Here is a 15949-nt window from a genome sequence, read left to right on the forward strand (position 1 = left end):
GGAAAATTACTTTTGAAATTCAGTTTTCAACCTTTCTGTTAAGGATTGTTTTTAAACAACCACCAGGGCAGAAGATGCTTCCATGTTTTATCAGGGGAACACAGTGCCACATTTAAAGTGGAATTTGATTGAAAAAGAATGAAAAATTAGAATTATTAGCTTAATCTCTAACACTGAGCTAAGTATTATGCACCTTGGGCAGCACATGAGAGTCACCTGGAGATTTAACATGCATTGGCTCCATCCCAGACCAATTACATTAGACTCTCTGGGGTGGGACTCAAGCTTCAGTATTTTTTAAAGCTCCTCAGATGATTCCATTGCGCAGTCCAGTCCAGAATCTACAGCTCTACAGGGAGTTTGTCTAAATTTGAATATCAAATATACTTAATTAAAGCAGAGTAAACTAACCTGGCATTCGAGGAGTACAATGCCCTGAAATGGTATCCAATTAAATACAAAGCTATAATTTTAACAATTTGTCTTTTAAGTCAAATGTACCCAGATTGCTTTGACTTTTCCTCTCGTTTGCAGGTATATCCACAGCAGAAGCAATTACCTCTTTAAGTTCAGGTATTTTTTCCCTCAATACACTTACTGGTGAGCACGAGGTACAAACTAAGTGAGAATGAGAAATCTCATTCCCATTCCCACCCTCCTTGGTTGACCTTTCAGAGCAGAAAAATAAAGACTAACTTCTCTTAAATGTTTCAAAACAAAATAATTAAAATGTGTCTTTGGGTAAATAACCATGAAACTCAATGAGGTATTTCCTGTATTTTTTATAACACTCACAGACTCAGGGTCAATCATGGAAATAACTGCATAGTTTTGACTCTGCCAAATGGCTCCGCGGAATTACATCACAAGAAGCTGTTCCTTGTAGTTCTGAATAGCACGCCCCTCTTCAGCTATTTGGACACCTGCCTGCTGCCTTGTAGAGTGGTAGCATTTTTTCCCCCAGGATGTGAATTCTCCCTAATTATATAGCATCATGACAATTTGTCCAGACTAATTGGATGTGGTTATTCCACCCTGATTGAGGACATTCCATAAACAATAATGAAAAAGATAGCTTAATTTCGCCAAAGGCTTGAAATTTCTCCCAAGGAAAATATCAGGGATGGTGGCTAGATTACTAATGGGTTTCTAAGAGAAGGGTCGCTCTATCATGGAAGGGATTAAATCTTTAAAGCAGCCATGAGTATGAGAATCAAAAATCTCCCAGCCCACAAATATTTAATTGTTATTGTTTCTTTCTCTCCATAAGATATTCAGGTAGTGAAGGGAATGAAATCGACACTCCCTGGTTGCCTGGTGCAAATACTGGCTCATTCCAGATGGAGAAAATAGCTGTAAGACCACTACAACATTTGGCTTCCAGGCGGCCGTGGTTTAGGTTTCCTAATATAAAATGTACGGGAATACTATTCAGCAATGAAAAGGAAGTAAGTACTCATACATGCTACAACATAGATAACCTCAAAAGCATTTTATGCTCAGTAAAAGAAGCCATATATTGTATCATTCCATTTATATGAAATGGCCATAAAAGACAAATCTATAGAGCTGGGAAGTAGATTAGAGTTGCTTAGGGCTGAGGGTGGGAAAGGTAATTGACGGCCAATGGCCAGAGGGGATCCTTTTGGGAGTGACAGTTAACATTCTAAAATTGGATTGTGGTGATGGCTGTACAACTCTGTAAACTCACTAAAAATCATGGAATTGTACACTTAAAAATAGATGGATTTTACGGCATATAAATTATTGTTTATTCTTTCTAAATAAAATCCTATTCTTTGGACTAAAGAACATTAAAGAAAAAAGTTATCATGCCACCTCTCCTGGGTCTGGGTGTCTAAGCTGTCAGTCATGCAGGTCATTATTCTGTCACACCCCACATGAGTTCTGCTCTTTTCCCATTTCCACCTGTAAAATGTTATCAGGATTGGGGCGGGAAGGGGACATTTACTAAATCTCAGATTCTGTGCCATCACGACACTGGGTCTGGGAATTTGGAAAGGCGATCAAACAGAAATCCTTCTTGACCTAGAAAAGAAAAACAGGCGAATGTAATGAGGGGTCTTGGTCGCCTCACAAACGTGGCCCTCCTCGTTACAGTAAACGGAGCCCGCTGGGGAAAATCCGATTCCAGCAGAAATTTAGTCGGAAGGTTGGATCCCTAAGGTGCACAGCGTAACCAATCAGTCGACAGGATTTCGAACAAACACAGGGCATGCGTTTACCAAACCTAGGTTGGTTTTACTTTAGAAGTAGGAACAGTGTTTCCACGGGGGCACGAAGTTGCGAAGTTTTACCCTAGGGCCGCGTGCACCTGGTCGCCCTGCTGGGCCCCGAGGCCTCGGGGCGGGCGGTGGCCCTGCGCTGCCTCAGTCGCCTTGGCCGAGGCAGAGCCCGGGCTCCCGGGGAGGGCCGCAGCTCCCACCGTCGGGGACTGAGCGAGGGGAACCGTCAGTCCCCAGCCCGGGTGAGGCCGTCTCCGCAGGGCGGCCCCGCGCGGTCGCGGCACGTCGGGCAACCTACCCGCCCAGAGCGCAGTCCAGCTCGCGCGCACAGCGCCGTGTGCTCCGGTCTCACCCCGCGCATCCGCAGGCGTGGGTCCCGCCACTGTGCCACACTCGTCCCGACATCCCTGACGCCGGCTCCCGCAGGGTCTCCGGGACTCTGACCTGGGTCTTTGCGCCTCCCCCGGGGACCGATGCGGCGTCCAGGTGTCCGAGCCCCGCACCGCGGGGGGGTGGCGCCTGGGCGCGGGCCTCACCCGGCGGGGGGTGGGGTGAGGGTGGAGCCGGACGCCGCCGCCCTGCCCCGGGGGACCGGCTCCCGGCCCCCTCCCCGCGTGCCCCCCGCACAGTGCTCATGCGCGCGGCCCAGCCTTTATAGCGGCCGCGGGAGCCCCGCTTTCCGCACTCAGGCGCAACAGGGCGGATCCAACTCAGGTGTAGAGCCCTGGGCGTCCGGCGCGGGCGTGCGGGTCTCTGAGCCTGCTTGTCGGCGTCTCTCCTCTGTCGCTCCCAGCTTGTCTATCTTCATATCGCACCCACCACCCTGGTCCGGGTTGCACATCGATTCTGGGTTTGGCTCGATTTGCCGCCGCGGGAGCGTCGCCCCAGATCGAGAGGGCGCTAGCTCCTGGGTGTCCGAGGGGTGGAGGATCTCCGCGGGGCGGCGAGCGGGTGTAGTGGGGACGCAGGGACTTCTGTTCTCCAGGAGCCTCCTTCTTATTCTCCGTCTCTCCCAGGTCCGAGCAGCCCCCTCGACTACCATGGCTGCAGCCTGGATCCCCGCTCTCTGCCTCGGTGGGTACGCGCCCCTCACCGCCCGCTTCCCCTCGCGCCGAGCCGCGGAGAGGCTGGAGCTGGCCCTCGTGCTGTCCTCTCTTCGCAGGTGTCTGTCTGCTGCTGCTGCTGCTGCCGGTGTCGGCGAGCAGCCAGGGAGCCGGTGAGTGGCGGGTTCCTGGTCGGGGAAGCAGGCGGTGGGAGGGGCTTAGGGCCGGCAGGTAGCAGCGCGCTCAGGTGGAGCCGCTGGACTGGAGAGTGCGCAGGTTGGAACAGCTGCCGGGGGCACCCCCATTCATAACCACAGCCGATCTACTCCTTTACACATTTCTTCCAAGCGAGGGGGCCTCTGGGGTCTGATGGGGACGTTCTTCCCAATGAGCAGAGAAGGACCCCCCGCCCCCCCCCCGCCCGCGTCCATACCCACATCCCGGTATCCACGAAGGCAGCCGAAGGTCAAGACAGGGGTATTCGTTGAGCCTCACCGGGGACTCACTAGTCCCGGGTGTTCCATAGCGTTTGGGGACAGGGAGAAAGAAGCCTTCCAGACCCGACTTCAGACTGTCAGAGCTGACAGAAAGACGGAGAGATAGAGGCAGAGAGGCTTACATCATTGTCCCACCTTGTTCGACCCCCTGGCTGTTTCTAGATGTAACCCCTATAAAAAGCAGCATTCGAGAGAGTCTAAAGTTTGTTCCACATGGAGAAGTTCGAGTATGGGTGTGTGGTTCGGTTTGTTTTCTACAACATAAAAGTCAAAGTTTTTTCCCAAATCTATCCTTCGTTTTCCTTGAAAGGAGAAATGAGGGTAAGACCCCAGCCCCCCACACACACTTTCACTAAAGTCAGTGATGGCCACAGAAAACGGGAAGAAGGATTAAGGCTGTTTGATGACAGGTGTGAGGCTCATAGCTATGAGGCTACCGTTTTTGGTGAGAATTTTAGTTTTCCCAGCAATCTAGTGTGTTTCAGAGCTAAGGACTTGACCTTGTACCTGGCATCCTGCCTTCCCTTCCACGGACATGGACAGATAGGAAGGTACAGCTCCACACAGGGGGCTCTTAGAAGACATTCTTGTTAGACGAAGGCTACTGAATTGGGCAATATGACCAGACAGTTTTATTCTGTTTTGGAAAAAGTTTGTTATTAATTAACACTGTTTCAAAAAGGTTTGAAATAATTTCCTGTGTCTAGAAAATAATATTGAATAACATTCTCAATTGAATGTTTACAATAAATTGATGAATTAACATGTATTATGTTATCTTGTTTCATATTACCAAGGGCTTGTTTCCCCCTAACATCTTTTGTAGAATCAAAAACTTTGATTCTTTGTTAGTCAGGTTGACCATGCAAAACTTGAGAATATGAACGGTGCTTTCTAAAAATGCATTCACTGCCTGATAGAGGTCTCTGGACAGATCTGGAGCAGAAATAAACAGGTTTAATTCAGATAAAAATGCTCCATTCTGAAGGACTAACTTCCCTGTTTTCTGTCCTGCAGGAGTTGTAGAATGTTCCTTGGGCTGTGACCTTGGGCAAATTAACCCCATGGCTTTAATTTTCATTCTGTAAAATGAGTGATTGAGCTAAATGACGTTGAAGTCTTTTTACTGGTTTGCTTAAATTATGATTTAAAGGCACTGCCTTTGGAGGAGAACTGATATAAATGGTCCTCTGAAGCAAAGGATGTATCTATGAAAATGTTCCTCACAAGAGCAACCCAGATGTAATATCAGCACCTCAGCAACTATGTACACAGTTGTCATCAGAAGTGAGATTTTTATATTTCTGGAATGAATTAATAAATGGTCAATGACTAATGTTATTTTCTAATTCTGATCGAGTTCCCATTATGTATCTTTAAACTGATCAGAACAGAAAATTATCCCATTAGAGTTGATAGTGGCTGAGGACTAGATTAAATTGGAAAACTGATTTTTGGCTTGCTAAAAGCTGGAATGGTGTGGAACAGTACATCAGTCAATATTCCTAACTAGAAGTGTAGAAATCAGGGAAGTAAAATTTCAATCTCATATCCTAGTTTCCCTACCATCACTGCCCTAAGAGTCTTAAGAATTCCCTCCTTACTCTTCAGTTCCCATCGCTATCACATGCTTAACCAGAGGCCTGGACATCAGGAAAGAGAAAGCAGATGTCCTCTGCCCAGGGGGCTGCTCTCTTGAGGAATTCTCCGTGTTTGGGAACGTAGTATATGCTTCTGTATCAAGCATATGCGGTGCGGCTATCCACAGGTAAGCCTCACCATGCCAAGGCAGAGGGAAATGCAAGTGTGATTATTTCCTATCTCTACCTCGCCATCTGGATTTCCCACCTTTTCTTTCTTTTGGTGCCAGTTTTGGCATATAATATGGATATATTTTTAAGTTTTTCCTGAATATCCTTGAATGCTAGCTGCACAAGGGAAGCTTTCTGACTAAAGGCAAATTGCATTATTTCTTGATAGCTAGATTCCTGGGGTTCTAAAACATTCTTAATCATGTAACATACTACTGAGTTTTTACTATGTGCCAGCTATTGTTTTAACTTCCATGACAACTCTGCAACTGTACAAGGTAGGTAGGTACAGATTTACTCCATCTGACAGATGAGGAAACATATTACAGGTGTGTTCTTATCAATACTTAGGCTTAACAGCACAAAACAATCTTCCCAGGCAGATTTTTTACCCATGTAAGCAAATTTTTTAAAAGGCTAGCAGCATCCTTAGATGGCTTTCCTGCTGAGTTATTTTCTTGATTAATCAGAGCAATAGATGCAATATGGCACAAGTCAGTTGGATGCCCCTGAAAAGTGTGGATAGAATCTCAGCTGTTATTCTTGTGTTGCAGGGGAGTCATCAGCACCTCAGGGGGACCTGTGCGAATCTACAGCCTACCAGGTCGAGAAAACTACTCCTCAGTAGAGGCCAATGGCATTCAGTCTCAAATGCTTTCCAGGTGGTCTACTTCTTTCACAGTGACAGGTAGGTACAATCATTGTTCTTACTTTTGTGTAAATATTGCTTCCCACTGCCCCCCAAAAAGTTTTCTGCTTTTCTCAGCACCACCACTTTGACCTTGATAGAAAAACCTGTGATCAAAACTGAAGGGGTCAATTATGGGTTAAAGTCAGGGGACTTAACAGGTCAAGGATCCACTCAAGCAAAACCTGGGTAAATGGGGGAAGAAGAATCTTGCTCTCAGGAAGGCAATGGAAACTTGAATGCCCTGGCATTTACCAAGTAACACTAAATTTAAAACAACGAGTGAATGAATATGAATTCATTTTTGGCAATCTTTTTAAAATATCTAATAGATAAAAATCCATTTTGGTTCTTTGAAACCAGAATATAGCATTTACTCCTGCGGTTGCCATCACTGCATTTCATTTCTCATCCTATAAGACCCTACATTAGATTCATTATGCTTTGATGATAAAGAAGGAAGGGATAAAAATAGCCTTCCCTTTATTTTAACAGAAGGCAAAAGTGCTGCCCAGGAAGTCACAGGACAAGCAGTGTCCACAGCACGTCCATCAACAGGTATGAAATATGGAACCTATAGTTGCCTGGCACAGCACTGGGAACGTCTTTTTAAGAATGACACTACCTGTCAGGAGTTTCCCTATGTGGGCTTCTTGCTAGGGAGCCATTTACCTTTTGCTAATGCCAAATGCTTCCTTTGTTTAAGGTAAACGACAAAAGAAAACACCTGACAAGAAAGCTGGCAATAAAGGTAAGAGTCCAGATATCCATTTGGGAAAATAACAGTCCTCCCTATTTCCCTCCCTCCTCTCGAAACTGCTAACAAGATTTGTTTGGGTGTTCACAGACTGTAAAGCAGACATTGCATTTATGATCGATGGAAGTTTTAATATTGGGCAGCGCCGATTTAATCTACAGAAGAATTTTATTGGGAAAGTGGCTCTAATGTTGGGAATTGGAACTGAAGGACCACATGTGGGCGTTGTTCAAGCCAGGTACCAAACTTGTTGAGATGGGAAACTTGAATGATGCTTTGAATGATGACAAATGATCAGTCCTTTTAGTAGGTACATTAGTTTCAGTTCAATATAAGCATACTGAGTTGTGAACAATCTAGATTCCCAAACTATAAATTCAGGATTTGAGACTGCCTGAGCAGATTGGGTAGGTCTAAGTGCTTTCTTTTTGGAATAAAGGGATTTAGAGAATTAGATGCTATTTGAGGACCAGAAGGTAGACAGAAAGGCCTTGTTGCTCATACAAATTACCTCTGCACTCCTACTCTGCTCAATTCCTAATTTCTCTTGACTGAAGGAAGAAACAGTGATATGTCTATTCCTCCTCTCTATTCTGTTGTTATTCTTTTCAGCTCTTTCCATATTCCCTTGATTGGAGATCTGAAGTTTGATCTTTTAATTTGTATTCATTTAAAAATATTTATTGGTAGCTTTTAAGATTATAATATGTTCATTGTAAAAAGTTTGAAAGCCTTTTATATATAAAACACAAAGACAACTAATTTCCTAAATATACCCCCTTGAGATAATCACTGTAAACTGTCTTATTTCCTTTCAGTATTTTAAGAAAATATTTGATTGTACACATAAGTGTATTTCTTTTACAAAAGCTCTGGCTATAGAAATGTCTTATATTCTGTGTTTTTAGCCCTTAGTTTTCTGAGCATTTCACCTATCACAAATATTCTTCAAAAAATGATGTTTCATAATGTTCCTTTGCATGATTATTTAGCCATCCTTCCATTACTCCCTCACCATTACACATCACACTGCGAGGAACATCCTCCTGTCATCTGTGTGCCTTCACTGATGTAGCTGGATTCCTAGGAGTGAGATTGTGTCAAAGGGTTTCGACACTTTTAAGGCTTCTGAAATAAACAGTTAAATTGCTTTCTGGAGAGTTGTACGTGTGGGTGTTTCTCACCATTACTGGTTCTTAATTTAGATAGAATTTTTTTGGTGTGAGAATTTAACTTTGTTGTTCTACATCATTTAACCATTTGTTCCACACCTTTTTAAAAATGTGTTTCTTATCCATTAATTTGTGATATAAAGTTTACAAATTTAGGCAAGCCTGTTTCTTTAGTCCACTTGCTAATTCTCACATCTTTTCTACAATGCTTTCATTATTGTAGTGTTTTTTCTTTATTGTACATTTTAACATCTCATAGGGAAAATTCCCCTTAGTCCTTTTCTTTTTGTATTTTTTTCTTTGCTATTTTTACCCAATCATTTTTTCAAGATGAAAGCTGTATTACCTTGCAGACTCATACAAAGACTAGCTTCTCTCTAAACTTTCTGGTTTATAGTTTTTTCTATTTTAGAAAGAGCATTAGACTAGATAAACTACATCAAATGTTTCTATTTAAGCAGAAAAACAGAATATATCATTAAAGATGCAAAAATAAGACTAAATTTCGTAAATCATAATTTGGATAGTTAAAAAGTAATCATAAATGTGAAAAGGTCAGCAACATATGAAATCTGATTTTGTGACCCAACCCAACATTCCACTAGGTATATAGAAATCATACCTTCGGGTATGCAGAAATACAATCAGTGCTACTACACTTGAACCTCATTTTTTTTTTTTTTTAAGGAGGGTACAGCTCACAGCGGCCCATGCAGGGATTGAACCGGCAACCTTGGTGTTGTTAGCACCACGCTCTAACCAACTGAGCTAACCAGCCACCCCTCAAAATTCATGACTTAATGGCAAATGATAATGCCAAGATCTTACCATTTTGCACTTATGAAATATTGAGTTATCTAAACTTAACACAACAAATTGTGCTTTAACTGTTTTTACTCAACATGGTCTCTAAGGAACACAGAGTCCTTCTAAAAGTGAGCTGAAATTCTTTTAATAAATATGGCAATAAATAATAAACATGGAAAAATCTCAAATCTCTTACAAGACACGTAATTTTAAGATTAGGAAATGTCAGTATCATTTAAGAAAAATTCAGTATTGTAATACTTTGTAATTCATTGCCTTATAACTTTTCTCATTTTAAAACTGTTGGCCTTTGTGTCGTTGCGACTGCCTCTTCTGGGTGAACAGACCCAGGCTGTTCAGTGCTGCCAGGGTGCCCTGCTGGAGCATACCTAGCCTCACACCAGGCTGCCTTCCAATACCTGCCGCCCAACTCTGCAGATTTCCACTAAGCACAGTGCCCTGCGCCAAGCCTGGTTTCAGGAGCACCCTACAGTTTAGGCGTGGACTTTGGCATCAGACAAATCTGAGTTTAAAGTGCGGCTGTGTTTTGATGGGCATTTAGCTAAATGCTCTGGGCCCGTTTCTTCATTCATATGATAGGGATAATACTTTTCACCTTATAGAGTTATAATCAAATGAAATTACACATATTTCACACATTACTCAGAATATAATAAACCTTCAATGTGTAGCAATTGTTTTTGTTATATTTCTGAAAGACCCCTAAAAATTCAAGTAGGAATGCAATGCCTTAGGTGACTATATAATGTGGGATTAAGAAAGAAAGTTGGGCAGTGTCCAATTTAAAGTTTTTTTTTTAAGGTGTATAATATTGTTTTTCTCTTCAAATTCTCCCGGGGTAACATTTTTTGTTCATTTTTCCACTTAGTGAACATCCCAAAATAGAATTTTACTTGAAAAACTTTACATCAGCCAAAGATGTTTTGCTTGCCATAAAGGAAGTAGGTTTTCGAGGGGGAAATTCCAACACAGGTGAGTAGACTTTGGGACCTGGGATGTAACACAGGAGAGGGCTAGGAATGATCAGATATGTTAAACTATATTATACTCTTATATAAGGAGATGTGAAACTCTTTCTCCTGGCACTGAAACGTTGGGCAGGTGTGTACTTAATTATCTGAGCTACTCAATTTCTAATGGAAAATATACCAAAGGGTTGATATGTCTTATTTAAAAAATAATAAAGCACTGTGATTTACAATCCTTCCATCGAATAAGGCAGATGTCACTTTAGAGCAGTACCTGTTTGGAATGCTAAAAGGAAGCAAAGACCAACAGACTTATCTAATGAATGCAGAGGCAATGGAAAGAACTAGAGCAGCACTATGGATGGACCCTCTAGGGAGACTTCTTGTTCTGAGTCCTTAGAGGGACCAGTCACTAAGGGGCAAGATACACAGCGCAAGGACCTGAGTGGGAGTCATTTCTGTTGTTTCTGACTGATTGATGTATGGGAAAGAAATGGAGGCTTCTGGGAGGGGATGGGGTATGTCATGTGGGTTGTGAAGACAAAAAATAGGCCTGCCTTTCCCATCTTATGCATCTATCATAGAACCGGGTTCTATATAAAATTCTTAAACTAGGCGGCATCAAGCTGGTACAGGGAAATAGAAATGTCATTTGAGCAGTGGTGCTGATCCAGTTTCTTTCTTTTTTCAAACCTAGGAAAAGCCTTGAAGTATACCGCCGAGAAATTCTTCACACCAGAGACTGGAATGAGAAAAGGGCTCCCCAAAGTGGTGGTGGTATTGATTGATGGCTGGCCCTCTGATGACGTGGAGGAAGCAGGCATTGTGGCTAGAGAGTTTGGTGTTAATGTATTTGTAGTTTCTGTGAACAAGCCTATCCCAGAGGAACTGGGGATGGTTAAGGATGTTGCATTTATTGACAAGGTAAGGAGGTGAGGGGTGTCTTCTGTTACGGTACTGATTCCCTTTTGGACCTCAGTGCTGACTGGCCCTTATCTGGGCTAAGTTTGAACGTTCAAGACTTAATGCTTTTATAACATTTAAGAAACAGCTTTTGATCCCGTTGGGTATCTTTTGTGTCCCCGCCACCCATTAGGTTGTCTGTCGGAACACTGACTTCTTCACCTACCACATGCCCAACTGGTTTAGCACCACAAAATATGTCAAGCCCCTGGTACAGAAGCTCTGCACTCATGAGCAAATGCTGTGCAGCAAGACCTGTTACAACTCGGTGAACATTGCCTTTCTAATTGACGGCTCGAGCAGTGTGGGAGAGAGTAATTTCCAGCTCGAGCTCCAATTTGCTGCCAACATAGTCAAAATGTTTGAAGTATCCGACATTGGTGCCAAAATCGCTGCTGTACAGTTCACCTATGATCAGCGCATAGAATTCAATTTCAATGACTATAATGTCAAAGAGAATATCCTCGAGGTTATCAGCAACATCCGCTATATGAGTGGCGGAACAGCTACTGGTGAGGCCATTGCCTTTACCATGAGAAGCGTGTTTGGTCCCGTGAGGGACAGCCCCAACAAGAACTTCCTGGTCGTTGTCACGGACGGGCAGTCCTATGACGATGTCCTTGGCCCTGCCGCTGCCGCACAGGATGCAGGTACGGTCCTTGTCCTTGGTCTGGGAAGAGGGGCTTCTGGGAACACTAGGAGTAAATATAAACTGAAGCATTTATTTTATTGAACAAACACCTAGTGTCACAGTCATGTTCTAAGAGCTCTTCCCCGTAACAACTGATTTAATTGTCAAGGCAGCTGTACTCATCTCATTCCACAGACAAGAAAACAAACTTCCCAAAATACAGTAGTGGCTAGGCCAGTATCCAAACCCAGGCAGTCTTACTGAGCCCCCACTCCTCACCACTGTATGGCTGGGGGAGATACCAGGAGAACCCTGTCATGTGTCAAGGAAATGTTATAGGTTCTTGCATTTGGCTCAAACTTGGAATATATCCGCCCCCCATTCCCTATCACAGTTTATCGTAATTTACTATGAACCTATTTGATACCTTACCCTATTTAGTAGTTTTCAGTCTGGCATATGTTTTCTTAAGATGGTAAGGTTAAGAATAAAGATTTTAATTCTATTCCATCTAAACTTCCGTTTTAGTCTTTTCTTCTTGAGATAATGAAAACACCACTGTCATAAAAGGGTGTAAAAAGGTTTTCTTTCTCCCTTACCCCAACCTTAGTATTACTTCTGGCAAAGGCCACTAGTTCCTGAAGACATTAGCATGTGTTGCTGAGATGAAATAGGTCAACCAAAAGCAGAGCTTCCCTTGCCTGCCGTAAAACTGAGTGATTGGAGTCCAATATTTAAAAAACAAAAATGCTAACTTGGGAGGGGGGAAGAAGCCTTCCATTTTTATACACTCTTCTGCACTTCATTTTCCCGATTTATTTCCTAATGACTTAACATTTTTCCTTTTGTTATTAGCACTTCTAATGCATTTACAAAGTTTTCTAAATATTGGAGTATCGTTTTTATTAAGTAGAATTGATACATGCAATTGAAATGATACATTGGCTTATTTTTGTACATCTGCTTATTTTAAACATCAGCAACTAACCTATGTTGAAGACCCGTTTGCTACCACACCTCTTAAAAACATAGCTTACTGAATTGTTATGGTTAACAGGATTGGATTCAGGCTCAAGTGAATTCAAACATTTTTCCTACGTGATTAATTGAACTTTAGGAGGTTGGTCATACTCTTTTCAAGAAAATTACCTTTAGTGATAGTGAAGTAAAAGTTAACAATCAAAAGCTAGAAAATAGAGGATGCTTTCAGGGCTGTCATAACTATATATATATTTTTCAAACTGCAACTATATACTGGGTGTGAGCTAAACCACCTCAGCTTGAATACAGAATTAAGAGGAAAACTGACGGGGAGGGAAATTGACTTTTTTTCTTTAGCCAGGGAGAGGGATTGGCTGGTGGTCAAAATTGTTTCAAGTAGCTTTTACACCATCTAAACATGCTTTCTTTATATCTTAAGCATTCACAACTCAGCATCATATACCACTAGAGGGGGATGAAGACTTGGAGGGAAGCAGCTATTTCAGACACTCAAAATGTTATGGGAATTTCACCCAGAAGACAGATCATAGTCTACATTAAGAATCTACTAAACCACTACTTTTACAATAGGGACTGAAGTGAATCAAACTAATGTAATTATCACGCTGACCAAAATGTGTCATTGGCGTTAAAAGCCTTCTAGTAGTAGTTCAAGGGAAGGCAGATGAAATGTCTCAATGTAACAGAGAAATTCCAGCTTCACAGACATTTCTCTGTGGCTGTTTTTATCACCATATTTTTGCCTTTTGGGTAAAGACTAATCATCTCTATTGGTCAGTTTGCCAATGTAACATATAGATGGAAATGGAAGAAAGTTACTATTCAGACTAGTCACCACTCTCCCAGACAATGCAGCAGCCCTAGAAAACTTGCACCATTTATGCATCCCATCTTTTGTGCCATTCTTTTTCTATTGTAACGGCATATGACTCCAGTATAATATGGTGATGATAGCAGGCAGTACTCTGCCAATCTCAGACGGAGTTTTGACCATTTCATTAAGTATGTCTGCAGGTTTTTGGATTTTTTTACATCGTTTATCAGGTTGTTTCTTTTTTCTTCTAGCTTACTATCATGAATGGGTATGGAACTGTATCAAATATTTTTTATCAGTGATATGATTTATGTTAATGTGGTAAATTACACTGGTGGCAAAGCTTCTGGTTTTGACCAAACTGTTTAACCATGCTCATCACAATAACTGTTGAAACCTACCTAACAATTTGGTACAGGGGATTTAGTTCAGACATTACTAGGCAGTTTTCTCTGCAACTATGTACTAATGTATGAAAAATATGTATACGTAATCTTATATGTATGCTGGAACTTGGTTTTAATTCACTTAAAAATATTTCCGTTGTAGGTATCACCATCTTCTCTGTTGGTGTGGCTTGGGCACCTCTGGATGACCTGAAAGATATGGCCTCTAAACCAAAGGAGGAACATTCTTTCTTCACAAAAGAGTTCACAGGATTAGAAGCACTTGTTCCCGATGTCATCAGAGGCATTTGTGGTGATTTTGTAGCATCCCAGCAATAATGATGACATTTTGACAACTGAAAGAAAAAGTGCAAGAGAACATAATGTATGTTATATTCGCCTAATACTGAAATACTATAGAGCATACTAGGATCTGACACAAAACTATTAAAGATGGCAACAGCTGTAAGCAAATAAGCATTCATTTAAAGCTACTACCTTCTAATTACAATTTAGATGTAATTGTTCAAAACACTCTGCTAAGGCTTCATAATCGTGACCCTTAGAAACTCAGGAAAAAGGATATATTGTGGATTGAAATCTTAAGAGTTCTATTCTAACATGCGTATTAAATGTGTATATGTATATATATGCAAATTGCATAGCTCAATAAAATCTGATATTTAGACCAAAAGCAACATTGCTTCTCTAATCATTCTGTATTATATAAGGAAAATAGAAAACAGCTCTTTAACTTAGTTCAATTATAAATATCTTGACCCTAGATGTTGTCTTAAAACCAAACAACAATGATGTTATTTAGTACTAAAAATGTTGTAATTATGGATGAAATGGGAGAGAATTAGGAATCAGGTTTGTTTTGTAGCGTATTTTCACAATAATTTACAACTGAAATATCACACTGAACAAGAAAGAACTGTCTGGTATTTTTCTATATCCTTTGATGTGTATAGATATATTTGACTTGCACTCTAAGTCATCCATATACTGAAAAAAAAGTTGCTAAATTTTTACTTACCACTTATAAACACTTAGCTTTAAAGAAAAGCACATATTCAAACAGAAATGCAGGAAAAAAATTAGTTTTTGACTAAGCAATAAAACGACTAGTGAATATTACTCTAAGCTGTCTTATTTTTCAAAGTCTCTCTCCCTAGGGCATGGTAAAATTTCTATATTCACTAATGCAGAAGGACCAATCTGATTTTTTTCCTTAAAATCATGCAATAAGATTTTTTTCTTTCATTCAATTTATTGAAATGCCTATTGTTCTAGGCAGTATACACAGCCACTACCAGATTAAATAGTAGATGCTTCTGGTTAAACATGCTCGTGAAGTTGGTTCCTAAGAAGTGATCAGAATTCTATTAATTATCATTACCTCACCAAGAACTCTCCTCTGAGGTAGAGTTGCTCCGTCATCCCATCCTGTCTTCTCTAAAAACAGGACCTGTCCTCCCCCTCATCCACCTGCACACCCTGTCTCCCATCACTACCTCCCTGATGCTATCTGAATGGTTTTACAACCAGTTGACCTGAAAAAGGTGCAACTGGTTGAATATATCTACACCAGTAAATCTTTTGAGCCTAACAATTTACAGTTTGTGTAAAAGGAATGAAAGGACTATGTATCGGAGAGACATAACTGATATTGCCATTGATACTAGATAAAAATTTGATAAAATGGAGTATGGGAAGATAACCCCCCACCCCTCATAGAAAGTGGCAAATATGATGAATTCATGTAACAATTTTCATATAACTAAACAACTAAAATGGGTTCAACATGATTTTCCAATAGACCACAAATTCTCAGCTGAGAGTACCACACTCTTTAAAAATTTAAACTTTAGTGAAGACAGCCCTCTAATCAGTAGCCCTTTTTAAAATGCTTTTTCTTTAATTCTATAAAAGACTGAAGTTTTGAGGCATCTGAGGTAACCAGGGAAGCTAATATGTTAACTTAAAAGAGCATGACAGCAGTAATGAACGCTTTATTAAGTTACTATCAATTACTTTAGTAAACATAAGATCAAGAATTAACAACTAAAAAGGAGTAAAGAGATTTTTAAAAAGATGTATTATAATCAAACTTTTGTAGGCATGCCTAAATTTCAAATAT

General features: G+C 41.2%; 1 protein-coding gene and 1 non-coding gene across 2 annotated transcripts; one reads left to right on the forward strand and one right to left on the reverse strand.

Moving 5' to 3' along the window:
• Positions 1-2888: 2888 nt before the first annotated feature.
• Positions 2889-14504, forward strand: COCH (cochlin). The gene is made up of 12 exons (XM_019754525.2): positions 2889-2960; positions 3263-3320; positions 3409-3462; positions 5398-5554; positions 6152-6285; positions 6781-6843; positions 6992-7036; positions 7133-7280; positions 9911-10014; positions 10708-10934; positions 11107-11623; positions 13970-14504. The coding sequence occupies exons 2-12, from the start codon at positions 3287-3289 to the stop codon at positions 14143-14145; spliced, it is 1659 nt and encodes a 552-aa protein (XP_019610084.1). The 5' UTR covers positions 2889-2960; positions 3263-3286; the 3' UTR covers positions 14146-14504.
• Positions 8919-8992, reverse strand: TRNAV-AAC (transfer RNA valine (anticodon AAC)). The gene has a single exon. It is a non-coding gene; the product is annotated as a tRNA-Val (tRNA).
• Positions 14505-15949: the final 1445 nt, after the last annotated feature.

This window comes from Rhinolophus sinicus, linkage group LG03, assembly GCF_036562045.2.
Source record: "Rhinolophus sinicus isolate RSC01 linkage group LG03, ASM3656204v1, whole genome shotgun sequence".
In the NCBI taxonomy this organism is placed as follows: domain Eukaryota; kingdom Metazoa; phylum Chordata; class Mammalia; order Chiroptera; family Rhinolophidae; genus Rhinolophus; species Rhinolophus sinicus.